Below are 20,452 nucleotides of genomic sequence, written 5' to 3' on the forward strand. Positions count from 1 at the left end.
ATTTACATTTACATATTACGATTTTAAGCGTCGCTTTCGTTATACGCACGAATAATTTCATAACCTTCGTTTCTGCTCAAAATATGGATAATTCGGGCGTAAAGTACAGCGTAACTCCGTATTCACTAAGTACGAACATTTTGCTGTTATAAACCAGTTTATACGATCTACGATACGAACAATTGCATCTAAGCGGTCAAGCGAAGTATTCTTGGCAACAGACGCGTGAAATTCGTCGATAATCGAACGCAATAGGAGAGAGAAATTGAATTTTATCCGGCCATTCGGCAGTTTGATTGCCAGCACAAAGCCGATCGAGTACGTGCCGGGCGCCGCGATCACAGCTATTCCATCGTTTTATTGAAACGACCCGAACAAACGGCAGGAATCATGTCTGGCTGCACAGCCTGTCGCTTCGGACACTCGGCTCGCTTACACAGGATATCCCGTAATAGCTGCTACAACGATCGAATACAAGGCAATTCGATGTTAAACGATAATCGAAAGATATGTACAAGATTTCTTTTTTTGTATAAAATTTCGTTCTTTAAGAAAGATCACAAGCGAAAAACGCAAGAGACACGTTTTTACTTTTTTAGACGAGTCATTTTAAAATTCGATACTTTACCGATTCCACGTCAAAACTTTTATTTCAGAAAACAAACAAATATATCTCATCTCGTTATTACATTCTACTTGTGCAATCTTTAGTTCGACGCTATACCGTACAAAGAATGTAATAAAATTCCTTGTGCATTTTCATTGAAGATTAACTCGTTCACAATCCAATACGATATACCACGTCTCGATACGCAAAATATATCGGAACGTCAAAGAATCTCTAGCATGTTCGAGCGAACAATGGTTCGCAAACGGAGAACCATCGCTACTTTCTCGATCAGCAACACCAACGGGAAAAAAAGAAAAAAGTGCTAAAATCAACACGCAGGAAATGCTTCTCTATCGCAAGAATCATCGGAACATACTGCAACGCATCCAACGCGAGTGTTATCGTTACACGCGATAAGAGGCCTCGGTTCATCCGAGCTCTCGGGACCGGAAGTCGCGCGTTACGCAATCCCCTGGCTCTCTGTTTGCACAGGACCGAAGGAGAAGATCTCGCGTGCAACGCGAACACATTGTAGATTTCCCGTCTTATATTCGCGTCTTATATGCGCGCGCGACGATTCTTCCCGATTCTCTCTGCGGTTCCCCTTTTCCTCGTGACCATCGTAAAAGCGTTTACTGCCTGCCGTGAATTTTTGGCAACGCGAATTTCACGTGGCGACGCCTTAATGGGACGTCATTAGCTTTATGATATCGCGTTATTTATATCGCGAACCAGCGGTCGCGATTTTATGGACAACCAAGCGTAATAATGCTGTCACCTGAAATTCGTGCACGGGTGTACAAGGCCGTTCGCAAATTTGTTTTTGGTCGATCTGCTTTAGATGATTGTAAATCGACCATCGATGGCCGACCGTGACTGTAACACTTTACGGTGCTAATCGCTTGCCATTGTAGTAACTCGCGTCGTTCTTTCTGGTATAGTTTGTCGAGAGTATTAGAGGAAGACGAAGCTTGTATTTCGATCGATACCGTGGATGTTATTGCGCGGAGAATAGAATTCACCGAATCCTATGTAAGGAATAGAAACGATAAGAAAAAGGAAATTATCTTTCAAAGTTTGATACAACTTTTTGTATTCCTAGAGATGTATCGTAGATATATGGTATAATAAGTACGATATAATCGTACGTGAATGCTGAAAGTTTTTACATAACGCGAGAAGAGCAACATACGCTGTTGTGACGTTAGAGTAATATCTATCGCGATTTGATATCGACGTTTACCGGAATATTATAGAGCATTATCGTATTAAGTATCTGCAATATTACAGAGTAGGACTGTGTTATTAGTTAACCCTTTCGCAACGGTAACTTTGACGAATAGCTATTGTAGTACACGACTATGCATTTGACGTACGAACAATAGAACTACGATAACACATGGAACAGAACTAAATCTAACGAGTGTCGATAACATAGCGATCGAATACATATATAACGGACGATAACTACAGTCGATGCTATTATTCAGCATCCGTACGATCGCTCCACGTCAAAGACGATTAAAACGGTTGAAATTCTTTTCGTTCTCGGCTACTCAGCGATTCAAAACGTTACAAGAAGACGCGTTAACCTTTTCATAATCATTATATGTACACAGATGATAAATCATTATTTATGCTTCGCAATCTGATCTATCTAAAACCGCGTTACTTGTGACTTTTATGGAATTGCACAATTCCGCGAACAATACATAGTTTAGATAGGGATGCGAATTGACTAAAAATTCATAAGAGAAAATAGGTTTGCATCGAGATTAAATCTCAATTAGATGTGTTGTACTTTACGAGACCAGTTATACGAGAACTTAATGAATGTACTCTACACTATGATTATCTAGTCATCGGCACTTGATCATAGTGCTTCGTGTTTTCAATGAAGTCTAGCAAACACGTGCGTTTAACAGACCACGGTATCAATCTTATTAGCTAAACGTTATTAGAGAATGTCAGATGTTGATATTATAAATAAGAAATCGACGCTATCGAATCGATAACGCTAAAACCACCAATATCCGGAAAAAAAGTAAAGCGACTAAAATTTTTACGTCAGGATACCATTGCAAATCATTATTGAAATAATTGTACAACAAGAACGTGTCAAATTGTTATTATTTTCCCAATAAGGGAAATTTTCTTTAAGCAACGATATCTGCTATCAAAATCACTTTCACTCTTTCCCCCGATGTTTTACATATTCCACTTTGATTCCACATAATCTATATCGCTCTTATACACGCTTACAGAGGAACGAAGTAAAACAGTTCAGGTATAAAGTGTGAAGAGGAACGCGTTTACGAGGTTGGGTTCAGGCACTCCCTTAAATAAGTTATTTCACCTTCTCTAATTCGGCTCCTATGATGCCTTTAGATCCTTCAGTCCATTCTACGCATTTTACGATTACGACATGGTTTTAACGGACGAATCGTTAAAATTCTCTGAAAAGGTCCACCAAAGGTAGTGAAATACTCTTTCGTTTTCCTGACACCGAGTCGGCAGAGTTCTTCGTCTTTGGCATAGATCGAACACGTTACGAGATCTCGGTCTCCTTTATTTTTCTTATGTACGGGCGTGTAATATAATTAAACAGCGATCGTTGTTATATACGAGTCATCCCCGTTGTTTGTTTTATTTCTACGACGAGTCCGAAACACGCAGAATAAGCACGAAAGAGAAAAAGAAGGCAAATTATAAGCTTCGATCGACGTTTCTACGCGTGATTCATTTTAGATCCCAATTTGTTTGGGCTGCTTCGGTCTCGGTGAAGCCGGTTGATCCAGGTTCCACTGTATTAAAGGAATCGTTGTATACGGCGAACGTGAGTCGTTACGAGCCGATGATTCGAGAGATAGGAGCTTTACGACGATGCTGATCATTGTTCCATCGCGAAATTAAGTCGGAATGCGTTGTCAGTTGACGCGACAGGCGGATATGACAGCGCCTTTATTCAGGCACGTGTGAGGTAAACCGAGCAGAGCGGTGATTTAATCGGCGAAACAAAGTGACGGAACTTGGTCGTTTCCATCGTGCATTTTCGTCGTTTGACGATCGCAATATGTCGTCGGTAAGTTGATAACATATATTTATTATCCTTACAACGTGAAACTCGTTGTAAAAAAGCTTTGTTACCAGTTAGGGTACCTTTTTCGAATTCAATAGATATATTACTGCGAACACACTAACATAGGTAGTTGGACCATGATTACGTTTTCTAGTTGAAAAGGATCTATCTCGCATGCGACAAAGATATTCAGCGAGAATACAGATTATACGGCGCTATTCTAATGCAAATTCTATAAGCTCGTAGTTAACACTGCTGGATGCTTCCAGGTGTGAACTACGTCCTTTTTCGAACAGTGTTTTGACGTTTGGGATCCCGTCTAGCTTTGTTAGGGATTTAAAACTACGTTCTTAAATTTTGATAAACACAACTTCAATTTTCTTTCTTTCGTACTAATGTCCATCATTGAAACGATTAATCGATCGATAACGTTTACAAAGATTCGTATCGGCTACTAAAAAATGCTTTTAAGAGAAAAAAAAAAAAGAAGGAATAGGGGAAAGATCATAAAATTAACTTGAAACAATTTTAAAGGTAAGTAAATAACTTTAGAATAATTTTAATAAAACCAAACTATGATACGCAAATTATCATGTACAAAGTTGATCTTTCTAAACTTAAAGTCAACGACTAAATAACGATATATAATACGTATAATCGCTTCGATATAAACTTCTTCGCCAAATTTGACAATAAAACGAAAACTTGTTCCAAGAAGTTTACGCCATTCTATCCTATATCATTTTTTAACAAAAAGAAAAGAAAAGCAATCTCAGCCATTAAACTTACAGAACTTTGAAACTGTACAGCTTTCACGTCCCTCCCCCCCCCCACACACACACATCCTATATTATCGTTTACAAAAGACGCTCAGGATTCGAACCTAAAAAGCTGCTCCCGTAGAAAGCGGAGAAAAAAGAAGGAAAAAAAAAATATCCAGCCTGTGTAGCTGTTGGAGTATCGCGTATCACACGAACCCTACCCTTGTTTCTCTATTATGTCCGTCTTTTCACACAATTTCGATGTTACTCCCCGCCCCCTTGACCCGTTCCTCTTTCCCGCACGCTACCGCATTTCTCCCAGCGGCTAACATTCCACCGGCGATTCCTTTCTCCGCGTTTCTATTAGCGGTTTGTATTTCGAGCAGATGTTTCGCCGACACAATGGCCGCTACACGGGTTAGCCAGTTTCAGCCTCGTAACGGCATTGTTGCGTCGTGATATAAAAGATCGGGTCCACGACCCTCGAGCCTTCTCGACACCCCGAAGAAAACGTGTTTATACACGGCGTTACGAACGAATCACCTGCGGCACACCGAATCGATCCCCGTTGGAGGTGAAAGGACCTCGAACAGAGAGCTTAATCCGGCCGGGTAATCGGAGCTGATTTCCGAATGTTTAATTGGCAGAGAGTGGACGAAGCTGTATGGCTTTGTTATTCCATTCGATCGTATTCCTTGAAATACTAACACGAAAATTTAGAGAAAATGTGCGTTGTCTTTAAGAATAGGATTATCGAAATTGTTAAAATTGAAATTTTTTAATTATTCATAGAAAATGTACAGTAACTTTTGGAAATTTGTATGGTCCTGGTAAAATTATTTTCCATTTTTTTTTTTAATTTTTCAGAGTACGAAACGTTACGCATTTAACAAATTAATATTCGGTATAATCTAAAATGTTCGAAAGCCTCTAATACGATGCAATGATATCGAAACAAAGTAGTAATAATCATTATGCTTAATTTTATCAAGAAACTTGATATACTTCTTCTTGCTTTTCCGCCCAATAAATTATCTCAAGGAACATCCCATGGCGAAAAAACCGTTGCGAATCGGCGACAGCATCGGAGGCCAAGAGAATTCGCGAGCATCCCACCCGGAAATATGATCGTCGCCGATGGTATCGGCGCGTATCCGGTCGCGATCGTGCGACTGTAACTTCCAGCGATGTGGCGGCGCAGATGCGAAACAAACGCAGAGAAAAAGAGAAAGATAGGAAGAAGAAACGAAGGGTGAAAGAGAGTTTGACCGCACCGTTAGTCATTGGCTGCTAACACGGCAAAACCAACTCCTTTCCAGCGTGGGTCGTACGAGTATTTAATAGGAAGCAACGAGCAACAGGTCCAACCGAGAGTCGCTTGGGTTACGCCCATTCGAACGCGTTCTCGGTCTTGGAACCGCTATTTTCTCTTTATCGGCGTGGCTTTTCTCCCTTCTACGAGCAGACCAGCGACTAAACGGAAGCCAACGTTTCGATTTGCCGTCACAAGTTGGCACAAGAGGTTTATCGACTTGTATCGTCGAGCGACCAAGACGCTTCTTTTCGGTTCGTATCCACGGGGAAGAGAGACGTTCAAACCGTGGAAAAAGATCACTTTGTTCGTTAAAATAGTCCTTTTCATACATAATCGTGTCCGATGACACGAGGGGATAAAGAATATCGGTCTCGTAAAAGCGGAGAAACGTCTGTAACGTCGCCTCTATAGCCTGCCTGTTTCTAACTTGCTGATTCTACTGACGATACAATCTACGTAGATTCAAAAAGATTACGCGTACGAATTCGTATTTACGTACATAGGAATTTCATCAACTATTTTAACGAATAAAGCGATTTGTTCTACGTCTACTTTTTTTTTTTTTTTTTTTTTTTTTTTTTACGTAAAAGAAGACAAGACTTTCTTAGTTAGCTGATAATTTAGGTATATTCTATCGCGTGCATTTTGCTCGGAGATACTATATGCGATACATTATACGAAATATCATATATCGAACGGTATGAATATATTCTACGAGTATATAAAAATTTATACGAAAAAAATGTGATACAAGCGCGATTTGTTACAATACGTTGTATAATGCGCTATAAATTAAACGTTTTAAGCATAATATTATAAGGACAACGATGAAATAAAATAGCGAATCCATCATTTCTCGAACGTATAATCCGTCTTACAATTAGTTAGAAATACAGATCATATATCCATGAACAGTCTTGTATAATTAGAAGTATCGTATACTATAATCTTATTTATTCTTCAGAAGCAAGATACGCAGGTGCCATTGAAAATTAATGCCACTTATAACCAGGACAATGGACCGGCGGTCCCTACAATTTATTTAAGTGCTATTTCCTAAGGAAAACACTCGGCTCACGGGTAACCTAGGCCTGGGAGTCGTAGGATTCTGTTATCTGTCAGCAGTTGTAAATGGGCTTCCACGAAATTAAAGGCTGTCCACGTCAGACTTCCTCGCATTTAACCAAATTGCTCCAAGATTGAACTACTTTAACTTTCGAAAATTTTGATCTACAGACCACGGCAAGCGTTCGTTTCTAATTGCGTACGTACTATAATTATAACCACATTTGCCTTCGATAATTTAACTTTACTGCGGAATTATCATTAAATTGCTGTCAAAGTAAATAGGTTAGATTTATAGCTACGTATTATTCAAATTTATACTACAAGAGTTACGTAATTGTTTCGACAAATTTTGTTTCTTCGATGAAAAAAAAGAGGACAAGCAATCGGAAGTTAAAGATCCTCCATAAATAGAAAACAACCTTGCACGTTTATATAAAATCACGTTGATATTAATAGTAGTTAGTAATAGAATTAAGAAGATATACTTAACCACTGTCAAGATTCGATTCCAATAATTCTCCGACAAACGCTATCCAATCCCAATCCCATTGCCAACCGCATTAGGATATTTCAATGGAATCAAAGATGGTTAAAGACGAACAGTCAAGTTGTCAAGTTGTATAATAACAAAGAGATAAAAATATTCAATTTCATCCATCCATCCATCCATCTATTTTAATATATAATTATATCGCGAAACACGTGAATTTGCATAAAAATGTACAGGCTAGCAACGATACGTTAAAAAAAGTCAAAAATCTACCTGTCTGTCTATCTAATCTCCCTGTTTCCATTCACAAATTCTCCCCTCTCCCACCTAGCGAGTACGTTGCACGTTGGTTTTCCTAGCTTACGCCGAGCAGAAACAGCGGGGGTATAATAATTCGTGCAGAGAGAGGCCGAACAGTGCGGTAGGTGCCCTCTCGCGAGACGAAACCAATTTTCCACGAGGCGCGATCACGTCGCTCGTTGTTTTTATCGTTACCTTGGTCTCTTCTTCTCGCTTGGGAACGCGAAGAACGAGCATCCACGCGAGGTCCACTGGATGAACGATGGAAGATGACTCGGGCAAGAAGGGAGAAGAAGGGAAGAAATTTTAAGGAGCGAACGAAACGGAGTCCCGGTGATGGGCTCTCCGGGGATCTCTTTAAAGTGCCGCGGCCTTTCGATAATTAGAGGGCAGCCATTGTTACACCCGGCTTCGAGGAGTGCTGGCGACCAAAGTGAGAAAGGAACGAAAAGAGGGTGGGGACGATGGAAGAGGACCAGCCTCGCAGACGGCGAAACGAGCACGCTGCTTCTCTCTTTTTCTCATTTTCGCTCTTTCCTACTTTCTTACTCGTTTTCTCTCGTCCCTTCTCTGTCCGTCTTTTATCCTTGGTCAATGCGTTCGCGGAGCCTCCGCTTCGAGAAAAAAAAAATCGCCCCTGCCCACGGAAATACGTGATTTTTAAGGGCCGCCACGCGATACCACGCCGTCCCGAGTAAAAGAAAGATCGTGAGAACCGCAGGAAACTGGGAACGCCGCTACGCGTAAATCGACTGCCGCGATTATAATTTTTCGGTAATGGGAGGTAAAGTATGGGCAAACAGATTTTCGATCTTTCCATCGTTTAAGAGAAAATTTCGTCCTACGTTTGGTTCCTTTTTTACGAAGCGCGTTTTACGTCGGCGTTCGCTTTGTCTTAACTTTGACTTCGTCATTGAGTTCGAGCTTAGCTTAGACTCGAGAAAGTCGTCGCTAGAATACGTATCGATAAACCAAGTACTCGATGACTCGTGAATATTACCTACATCTCCAACCTAACCTAACCTAACTTAACGCATCGAACAAGTGGGAAAACATAGCCTCCCCCGGTATCCTTAACAGGTTCTCTCGTCCCATTTACGACTTCTCCGACTCGAAAACCTTCGGCCGAAGCTCGAACAATCGCGAAACCACTGGTTCAGCTAGCAATTACGTTTAATCTGTACGCCGACTGAATTATCGAACTCCGCTGGAGAAGGCAAAACCCGTCTTTACTGAATCTCCGCGGTCGTAATTAAATTATCGGGCGGCGTTTGCAGGAAAGCATCGATTAGCCATTAGAAACGGAACTTACCCGAGTAACAAGCGGCTGATCCCCTTCATCGTCGCTGAATCGAGCTACCTAAGGACTGCCGTTTCCCATCTTGCGTCTGAAAAACTGGCAACCGGTCGCGAAAGCGGATCTTTCCCTCGATCTCCCGCGCAGTGGCTTCCTTCTTCCAGATCCACGATCGGTCACACGAACGAGTAATTACGCGCGATCCGTGTTTTCATAAATCATCGAGCGCAACCCGATAAAACCGGCAACGCTTTCTCCGCGACGAAAGAATGCCGTCGATCGAGCCACGAGATTTTGCGACGCGCTCTGGATCCTTTGGATCCTTAAATGACGCGGTAGCGATGTTTAATGGCGGACGGAATCGGCATTTGATAATGACAACTTCTGTTTCTTTGAACTGGAACAACGGTGGAAGAGTTTGGTATGCGCGCGAAGGAATTTGGACGAGCCTTCTTCTTCCAACTTAAAACTCTTTTTACGGTTGGTGTAATTGTTTAGAATTTTGTTCGGAAGAAATGATTCGCGTTATCGTTGCCAACAACATGTAGGTTTTTGCTCTTTGGTCGAATTTCTGGCGAATTTCGCCCGTGTCGACGATCGCCCGATCGAGACTTTGACGATGCTGGGATTAATCGGTCTTCGTCTTATTCGGGTATCTTTCGGTAAATTTGCGTTGACGACCGACCGTTTCACCCTTTGATCGAGTTTTCATAATACCGAGATGCGTGGGTCAAAGATCCTTTTCTTCTCGTCGTTCTTGATATTAATTCGAACCAACTATTTGGTATTATTACTGTAAATCTCTTTGTATCGATATTCGTATATTCTAGGTGTCTTAAAAATTTGATCGAGGCGATCGCTAGGCATAGCCTTTCTTTTTTTAAGTTCGTCGGAATTATTATCGTATCGATCGTTCTACCAGTATATACGCTATTAAAGCTGGCACCGCAGTCTCTCAAAATGGTTATGAACGAGTCGATGATTGCCTTTCAAACGAGTTATCGTTAAAACTCGTCCTTAAAAAGTTTCTCCCCTTTGAATTCTTCTTAAAATCGCGCGAAGAAGCTACCGAGTGCGTGATCGATGTTCGAGGGATCTAAGTAAGCTCTTCTTCTTTCGTACTCCTTAAAAGCGTACCGCGACAGACGTTCACCGCACCATAGACATTTCAGGGATCTAACATTAAAGTACATGAGTTTCTTGCTTTTAATTGCTTCGCTTCGAGGAAGAAGTCGTCGAGCGCGATCTAATCGACTTTGAAAGACGTTTGAATCTCTTTGCTTTAACTGGATTCAGGATCGCTTCGCAGAAACTAGCGATCGACTTTGAAGTCGCAGAAACTATTAGCTCGCGATTTATAATATCCACGCTGATCTTTTCGAATATCCTCTTAATAGCAAATTCGCTCTTTTTCTTTGCCAGTTGTCTCAAAAAATTTCAAAAGTGATCAAAGCTAGATAACTTTTACGAACAAATTCCGCCCTTTTCTCGGATCTTATCTCTGAACGTTGTTTGACGTCGCGGCATTTAACTTGAAAAATTCACTGCAAATTCGAAGGAAAAATTTGTAATATATTTCAATTTGCAATTTATCTCGAGAACTGTCCACAAGCTCAAGTTCAAAATTTAAACTTCCTGCAACCATGCTAAGAGCACTGGAACGACTCGCTTATTAAAAAATTCCTTATTTTTTTCGAGCCAATCACCTTTGAAATTACGTTGGAAAGGCGAGAACAAACCTCTAGACACGCGATGTTGGCGTTCGAAAGCGAAAATCACTAAAGACCAGAGAGCGAATGTATTCCCGTTTAATTAATGTTCGGTTCGATCTAGAAGCGTGAGTCACGAGATAAATCGTGCTGACTTTTCAAGTAACCGGTGGTTACAAGCCGACAGCCGGCCGATTACTACAATTTACCAAAGTTCTTGCACTCCTCTTTTGCCCCTGTTTCCAAGCAAGGGTTAAGAGTGGAACGAATAAATAGCCGTCTCGTTCTATAGCGGCAACAGACGTTACGCTTTAAGACATTGAAGCATCATGACGACTTGGCTCTTCCATCCTCTTAGCCGAGATATCATTATCTAGAATCAAACCACTTCATCCCGGAATAGCTTCATCATCTCGCCACCTTTTTCGCGAGAAATTGTTAAAGACTGACGTTGAATCTGTCGATTTGCGTATTAAAGTGTAACGATAGCTCGTGAAATTGGCTTTTTACACTCGTTGTAGATTATGATTTTAACCTAACTACGATCGTTCTGGCATCCTATAGGTTGTTAAATCCCAGACTGGTTTGCTTTCGTTCAACGTCTGTTTCCACGGTATCTCGATTCTCTTTTTAGCGGCATTGCTTAATCAGATCGATATTTGTACGATTCACTTTTGTTTGTTTCAGTGTTTTACTTACGATGCGAATTACTTTGATTTTCCTGTTACTTGCGCCGCACCTTTTACCTTTTGCTGTAATACGCGTTGAGAATTTGGTGAAAAACCGCTGCTTCCGAAGGGAAACGTTTAAACGTTATTCTTTCCAAAGATAAAAGTGTTTTAAAAGCTCTACGGGATTCCAAAGTTCGGCTATATTACGTACAGTCTTCGGCCATTAAAACTGGATCGTTTGAATTATTCAGTCGAGTCGAGATTATTTCGAGAAAATTTCACAACGAAACTGCTCGTTTTAAAAATAAAACCGATCGATGGTCTCTGAAATTCTCACTCGCGTTTATCAGCTTTTGATCGCGGATTGTCCGACAAAAATGACTAATTCGTAAAGAAATTGTTCAACATCGTTTCTCGCAAGATCTCCAAAATTCTCAGCTTTCTTAGGATCATCGGCTTTCGATCGCGAATCGTTTTGATCGTTCGTTCAGCTCGGATTTTATTCGAAAAAGATTCAAAAAGTCATCGTTCCGTTCGAAAGACCTTACTACGACTCCGGAACAACGATTCATCGAACCACGACAATTTCTTCGATCCCAATCACCACCGTTTTCCTCCGTATCGATTCTCCGACACTTTGACGCACCAAATCTCACTCACTCTCCGATATTCGTCTCAAAAAGAGGCCATCCACACCACCACTAACGATCGATTATCTTCGCCCGTCGATTATACGAACAATCACCGTCAACCGCTCGATAATCCCCGCAAGTTTCCTTCAACTTCCTCAAAGACCTCGTTAAACAGTCTCCGATCCGTCATCGTGCGCTTCAATGGCTCGCAGACTCTTGAAACGATAGTCTTTGACCATCTCGTCGATCCACCGACGAGTTCACCGCAACGAGTTCACGAAGAAGCCACGTTTATTGCGAGGGATTCCTCAATGAGAAATTAAGGGCGAGTGAAACTCGCGTCTGGCATCAGACCTTGGTTCGTTTCGAGTCGGATGATAATTGGCCCGGTACGGTAGCCACCGTTTCTTTGATAACAGGTTCTCCGGTTTCGGTGTTCTCCGTGTTCCGGGCCGCGTATCGCGCATGCGTTCGTCCTTTCGCGTCTACTCCACGGCGAGGAGGTCGTAAAGATAATGCCCACATGCCAGCCGGCAAACAGACCAGAACGGAAAATTTAGTCATCTCTCTCTCTCTCTCTCTCTCTCCCTCCCTCCCTCCCTCCTCTTTCTATACACCCCCGCTCAAAAGTCTTGGGACAATTTATTAATAAATTGTTATATTTGCTTCAAAATTGGACAAGATTAAGGAATTATCCTTTTCGACTCTTTTGCCCTGGTTTTTATCCTTTTGTTTCTTTTAAGATAATCGATAACGCTAGACTAGACACGCGAGTGGAAGAAACCGATAAATATTATTTAATATTATATAATATGTATTATACAGATCGCGTACGTATTTCGAAAGCGTCACAGCTGAAAATAATTCACTGCTGTGTTAGAAGAAGATGGAAACCGGCAAAGGGCGATCCAAAGGACTAAAAATGGAAAAGTACAAAAATAATATTCGACCGTCGTTTCCTAAGAATCGTTCGATCGTTATATGCGCGAAAAAATGAGATTTCCGCTACCGTGACTAAGCGAGTCTATCCTATGTCGATTATCGTTGCGATTATATCGTCCAACGAAAAACCATTTCTTCGCGAAATTCCAGTTATTCGTTAGGTTTGTAGAAACCTTAATATCGCGTATTTCGTACGAGACATCTTGCCCTAGGACTTTTGAGCAGGAGTGTACATCTGTATATTGGGAACGAGCGATCGTTCGCAACGATTAATTCCTTTCGTTAATTTCGGTCGGGTTGCCGCGTTTGATCGGCCCGCAACATCATGTGGGCCCTGAAACCATCCCTTCTGCTCTCAATGCAGCTCTCAACGAACCACCATCATCGTGATTTTACCTTTTGAAACGGTCTCGTCGGTTTCTTGGTTTCGTTGAAACGCGATTAGCTCGGTTCACGTGATCCCGTTTGTTTGCGCGTGTGCGATCGTTTATCGCGCAGATTCGCGTTCAACGCGGCACGATTCAATTTCGTCGGGCAATTACCGCGACCACGAGCAAGTCTTCCGCTATGATTTTTGCCAGCGAACCCATCGGCCTGCTTTTCTCTTTCTTTTTCCAGAGATTACTTGGTCCGCTTCGTGCGGCTTGTTGGCCGGATTTTTATTCCGAATCGGCAATTTGGTTTTTAGCGCGACGTTTTCTCGATCAATCAGGTTTGTCAAAGTTCGAGAGAGGTGTTTCGAGAGATATTCGAAGCGTGATTAAGCGTGCAGGAATTTCAGAGAGCAAGGAAAGTTTTCCTCCGGATCGAAGAATGAAAACCAGTTATACGGTTAATAGGAATTTCTTTATACTCGTTTAAAAGAAAGCAACTTGTATCGTCTTAAACTTCAAACGTTTTCCCAATATATTTCGCCGATAGTAAGATAATCTCCGATATACGTACGTTGTACGTTGGCGAAAGAGCATAAAACGTGCTAGAGATGTTACTCGACTTGTGCGGTTAACAACACATTATAGAAGAATGTCAAGCATTCGTGGGGTTTGTGCTCTAACTCATAAAATTGATCGTGAAAATTCTCGTGTCGTCGAGTTATCATTTAAGGACCATTAACCATTTAACGATTATAGCTAAACGATCGTAAGCTAAGATTACAAATTATACGTACATGTTTCATCTAAATTCTGTAGTGCATTTCGTTCTATCTAGAAAATACGGTGAATTCAGAACAGCGAGATAATAAAAGAGTTCAGGACACTCTGTATATGGGTTCACAGTCGTAAAAAGGTTAAAACGTTTCTTTCGAACTTATCTAAAGAGCGATATATTTGAAATATCGAAAACACGTTACAAAAATACCTAACTTCTTAGTACATCCAGTTATAAAATTTCTAATTCCTAATATGTTTCGCTCGTGTATATCCCTTGGCATTATAGCTTTAACGAATGAAAAAGCAAAAGACGTATTTCCAAATAAATCTCCCATCTTTCTAATAAAGAAACGCAAACGGGCAATCGTTAACGCATTCGTACTCTTCTTATCGTATTTTTAAAAGCCAACGGATTAAAGCAAGACTTTACATGCCTTTTTAAAACATCTATCGCGCTTATCGGATATCGCAAGGTTCGTGTTACGCTCGATTTGTAAATCGAATTTTCCAAAATTTAATTAATACCCTGCGATTTAGGCGAACATGCAAGTTAGTATACAGCGTAGCTAGCGGAGTGGAAAGCGCGTTCGGTCTCGTATAAATCAAATCGTTCCGTGGCACGGCAGTGTAATTAGCGGCTCATTAACGATGTTAATTTATTGGCCTACTTGTCGCAAAGTGATTCGATACCAGTTAGATCGCTTCGTAATTATTCGAATGGAACGGTTTTCGTTTTTCTAATTTGGACACCGGTTGCCTCGCGACAATTTAGTTATGCAAAACGATTCACAGAGAGGCCCCCCCGATCGATTTCCTAACCAGTTTTCTATCGGCGTTCCGACCGATCGAAGATCGAATTGTTTACGCAAAGTTGGGCTGTTCGTCGAATAGATTTGGTCGCTCGGTGACAAAAGCGATCAACTGTCGCGATGGTTGTTGCGTTCTTCGAATTTTTATGTGGCAGAAAAACGTTCGAAGAAAAACCCTATGACGCGCTTGAGACGAAGAATCGTGAATATCAATCCGTCCCTTAGATACAGAATTATTTGAACATACTGCAACGTTAGAACCGAGGCTGTAAAATCAAATTTAAGAATTCCATTAAAGAGCCATATAACATGTACCCCGGGGAATTAACAAATCCCATGTAACCCTGTCGGAGAAGTTTCCATTAAACAAACTACCAAGATCTCGGTGAAGGAATAAAAAGAACGTTGTATATTTTACCAAGGCGAGTTGTACGGATGGTCAGCGTTGAACCGCCGTAAAACATTCCGCTAAAGCGTGTTCGCATTCGCCTCCTAGACGCGGATCGTCCTCCGCTAAGATCCTGGTGAAGAAAAGCTGGCGAAGAAATGTCGTGCGTCTAATCGTGAACGTAAACACAGAACTTGCGTTCAGGCTCTCGCATGGTCCCACGAAATGTGTTTTAACGACTGCCGCACACGGTGCATGAGCCATAAATGTTGCGCCGACCCGGGGATTCGTGTAATAGCCACTAAAAGCAGCCCTCGTCCCTTTATGGACCGTAAAAGCTCGGATATTTGGAACGAGGAAACCGTCGCTTAAAATTTAAGCAGAAGCGAGCCGCGATCGTCCTCGATGGGCCGACGACTCGTCTTTTCGGAGTCGTCGCACCGCGAAAAACAAAGTTTTCTTCGTCGTTCGTCGAGCAACGAATATCTTGTCGATTTCGACTTTCTTATCGAGTTCGAGAAGAAAGCATTTTTTAGATCGTTAGGTAACGATAACGAACATCATGATCAACACCGATTTCTCGTTTCTCGCCAAAAATCACGAATTTATCTTTGGTAGAATCGGCCCACGATTAGGTATTACCCTGTATAACGATGTAAGTCTTTTGTACACGACCGATGTACGCGAGGCATACGAGGGCACGGGAAATATATCGGCCTGTCGGCTCTTTCAGAGAAGTTTCGCGTAGGCGCACAGGTCCGTTCGAGGCAGAGATCGTTTAAAAGGGGATCCGCGACTTATTAGGCACCGACATACGTCCAATTCGCGGCCTCTATTAATACATGCTAGCCGATTTACTTTTCTGCCTGTTTACACCCTACTTGCGTCGCTTGTTTTTCGCGCTCCACTCGATTTCCGCTCGCCTAACTAATTGAATCGCCGATTATACCAACGCGCAATTTGCATCACCACGTTCTGCTTTCGTATCGAAACCATGGATAATCGTAAAGAATAATTTACGCCAAGGTAAAATTTGTTTTCAATTGTTCGCTTGAATTACGAGATATCCTGCGTTTCTCGAATGTTTCGTCTGTTTAGGAGAAGCGAGTAATACGCTAACGTGCTTTTAAACGATCTTTCTATATTCCGATAGACTTTTTTTTTTATCGTAGCACACAAGCAGCCTAAAAATAAAAGTCTGAAGATAAAATCATCAAATCCGTGTAATATTCTGCGAAACTTTTATTTAACCTACAGATTCTTCCTTTCGATTTTATCGTTTATTAATAAATTTTATCATTTATCGATAAATCGTAAATGACTTCATCTCGTTTATCAAAATCGAAAACGCAAAATGTCTCGTTGTTCGTAGATAAATAGATGTGTTAAATTTATCGAAAAGACAATTTTTTCAGCATGAATCCTTAAACCTTAAGGAATTCGGTACTTAACGATCGAAACATCGATCGACCAACTCGACACCGATCTCATCGGCGTGCTTTCACGCATCGGCTATCAGAATCTATGAATATTAATCGATAAAGATGCCGAACGAAAATGGTCGATACGGTATTCCCGTTTGAAATCGGATACCACTTAAGATTACTTGTTTTATACGTTCTAGGCAAAATCGGCCTTCGAGTGCATAGAAAATGGCTTCTATATTACCAAATCTCTTATCGTAAGACATAGAAATTTGCCTCGAACGAAAAATCCTTCCGCTTCTTTTACGACGAATTATGTTCGTAACTACGGACTACATTCTCTCGATTATAATGGTTGATCATTACGATATACGGAATATATGATTCTGTAACTATTGGCACGACTACGACCAGGCTGATTCTACGTGAAAAAATAAACCAAGTATTCGATATTTGACTGATAAATATCGACAGACTTTGAGCCGCGAAAACGCACTCTAACGCAGATATACACCCTTTGTTTTGCTCTTTCCTGTCTTTTTCTCTCTTTCTACTTTGTCGTTTCACCTTTATAAAGGTATCATTACCACGACGAGATTAACCCTGCGTATAATTAGCTGATAAATTTCGCGTTAATTGCCGGCCATTATAATCGCGCGAGATTAATCGTCCAGGATCGCTTGATATTTAAATTAAAAGCAATCTCCCGCGGTTCGTGCAAACCCGCTTCTGGAGTCCTTTTTTCCTTTTCGTAATTTCTCTCTCCCCAATTACTTGAACCGTTGTTCGACGAAACGAAGCGTTTTATAAATAACCGTGTTAATTTAGAATAATCGATGAACGAGCGTTCTATTATCGTTCGTATAATTTTCCTGTAAACCGTCTTTTCGTCCTCTTTTCCTGCATTTTTCCCATTATCTTTGTATCCTAAAAAAACTGCGTCAAACTTAAATAACACGGACGTTAGATATCGAAGATTTGCTTCTACGATATTTACAAAGGTCTATTATCTCCGTTATAATATCATTTTCAGTCATTCTTGCGATAAATCTTTTCTATGATCTTTTTTCTATGATCTCGTGTAATTTATGATCTTTCGATGTGCTACTTTTGTCGTTTTTGCGTTCCATCGCTCGAAACTTCGATTATTCGAGTAACTTAAATAACAAACGTACGGTAACTCGATAACGAATAATAACGAAAGACGAAAATGAAGGAATGCCATGCAGTTCTTTACAGACAATAGATTATAAATCAGCAAACAGTTGGTTACAGTCGATTAGATCGTGAATCACGTCCGCGTATATTGATAGAAACGTATCATTACATTTTCTAAAACGTTTATACAACTGTGACTCACGTTGAACGAATTTCGATCGTGATATCGATCTAATTATCCGCCGATTTCTATTTGAATCTTGAGAGTTACGGTTCACAACGTTGCTGATATTTCGCTGATATTTGCCGATATTTATTCGCTTCGGAGTAGACAAGTAAATAACGATTCCCAGGGAAGAGAGAAATCGCGACAAGATATAAACGACCATAAAAGAAAATATACAATAACGCAGCTCAAATGTTCCAATCTTCCTAAAAATAATGGCAAAGATAATGGTAAACTTAAATAGTAGCGAGATATCTGCACGCGACAAATAATAAGAATAGCAAGGCGATAAGACAACCATTCAACGAAATCACGGATTTCCACTTTTCTAGAAACGCCGGCAAACGTAATAATAAAGTTGAACGATAGTAAGATGTTATCGATATTCAACGATGGCTAATAAACGTTCGTTCGTAAACGAATTCGCAATGACAGATGCGGACGTACAGTCGTACAACTGCATTAGTAACTGCTAATAGACCGTGAACCCGTGGCAGCTTTTATCGTACCGTAAATCAGCCGGCCGCGAATGCAGATATAATGTCTCCTTACGCAATACGATATCATATTTCATGTAATGGTACCTATCATGTACTATAATTGTAGGCTTATTTTACAGTCGACACACGCTACGAAAGATACGTTTGCAGTCGCCTAACTCTCGAATAATTATTGCGGTCTAACTCCCGATAAAGAGATCACCGATACCTTATCCGGTGAGCTATCGATACACAAGTTGGTAAATAGTAATATAATTAACACGAGTCGCGTGATTATACGTCCGTATGGACGGTCGAGATCGTGGAAAGCGACTGCCGTGCCGCGGCCGTGCCAAAGGAAACCGCCGTTCCTCCGGTTCGAAACCGAATTAAAAGTATCGTTAAAAATTAAGTTTGTCGTTCCCGATTTTTTATTGTGTTCTTTTCTAGCTTCTTTCGTTTTATTTCATTATCTCAATTTATGCAATAAGACGAAAAGAATCAAAAGAAAATCGCCGGATTTCTATGGCGGGTAAGAGCGGGCTGATGGAGAAATTTTAGAATACGAAAGTAAGTTTCATATTCTTTTCGTTGTAATAGAAAAGTATATTCTTTATGGTAGAACTTGGTAAAATTAATATTGACTCGGTCAAATGCTTACTAAAAAAGGATTTAGTAAAAAAGTTTTCAGCGATTGTCTAAATCGTAGACATCGATACGTTACGTCTTGCTTTGTATAATAATAATAATATTAGTAATAATATTCTAAAGGGCTAAAAATATGATCAATACGTATCCTTTATCATACCTCTTTCGAGCCAATGGATAAAAACGAAGAAAGACGGCGAAAGAGGCTTCGTGCGAAAGATCTTCGATAAAGTCTGTTATTTTCGTTCACGCGGCAAGGGCACGATTCCAATTTTCTTTCCTTCCTCGTCCTCGTGCAGCGCGACACCCATTTCCTGCAGCACGCTGCTCTCCACCGTGCCGACTCTGTTGCAATTCCGGATGATCTCTTGATTCGCCGGATTATCCTCGCATAAATTCCGCAGCGCAAGGATCGTCCATTGCATTATAACTGCGCGTGTAAAATTTAACACGGGCATTAATTAGCGTGTCGGGATATCATCGAGGATTCGCGCGAATCACAATAAGCGAAAGGATCGCGAAGCTCGAAGGAAACGAGTCTGGATTACTTACGTGGATTTCTCGCGTCTATATTGCAACAGTCCAGAAGCAGAGGCACGACGTCCATTTCACGAAGCTGAAAACGTTCAACATCGTTGAGAACACGCGTGTGTAAACTTATGTATGTAAACTTACGGTATATCATGTATAAAACTGCGAGACTCCGAATAAAATTGTAAATCGTCGCTTGGTAAGTATAAAGTACGCTATCGTCATACTTCGGAATTATTGCAAGCATGTAAAACTATATACAGTTAATAGATATTGACCGAAACAATAGCTAATATTAATTAGCTTAAATGACAAAGCAACGATTGATCGTAGTTTAAAGTTTCTCGTATGACATATATATTAATTTAGAATTCAAATTTAAATTTGAATAGGAAATTAAAGAATCGAAATTTGAAATTTCCTATTCAAATTTAAATTTGAATAGGAAATTAAAGAATCGAAATTTGAAATTTCCTTTTTCAATTCGTGTTCGATAAAGCCCCTGCGATACCATAAAAGGATCAGCCATGTTACTCAAAAGGTATTACATCGTCACAGCATCGCGGACGTTAATTTATTTTTATAGCAACGGCGTGGACTCTGATTTATCGCATTCGCCATTCGCGCAGCCATAAAAATATTATTTTTGCACGGCCCGATACATTACAGACCATAGGGCCGCGTTCATGGACTCTCGTTCGTGAAAAATGAGCCGCCATTGAAAATCGAATGGAACGTAATTGAATCGCATGTCGGAGCGACGA

The 20,452-nt window shown here is 40.7% G+C and overlaps 1 protein-coding gene across 7 annotated transcripts in view; it reads right to left on the reverse strand.

Annotated features, from left to right (window-relative positions):
* The window catches only part of LOC126922234 (protein Wnt-7b), a 120,842-nt gene that overhangs the window by 97,314 nt on the left and 3,076 nt on the right, over window positions 1–20,452 (reverse strand). For 5 of the 7 annotated variants that reach the window (XR_007712680.1, XR_007712682.1, XR_007712684.1 and 2 more), the window contains exons 5-6: window positions 19,710–19,773; window positions 19,318–19,587 (exon numbers count right to left, since the gene is read on the reverse strand). Coding sequence is in view for 1 of the 7 variants with exons in the window: in XM_050734655.1 (XP_050590612.1) it covers window positions 8,936–8,964 (29 nt within the window). In the remaining 6 variants the exon portion in view is untranslated. Of the gene's footprint in view, window positions 1–8,935; window positions 12,511–19,317; window positions 19,588–19,709; window positions 19,774–20,452 lie in introns of those variants that run through there. The other 2 variants (XM_050734656.1, XM_050734655.1) reach the window with 2 other exon arrangements.

The sequence above is a fragment of the Bombus affinis genome, chromosome 11 (assembly GCF_024516045.1).
Source record: "Bombus affinis isolate iyBomAffi1 chromosome 11, iyBomAffi1.2, whole genome shotgun sequence".
In the NCBI taxonomy this organism is placed as follows: Eukaryota; Metazoa; Arthropoda; class Insecta; order Hymenoptera; family Apidae; genus Bombus; species Bombus affinis.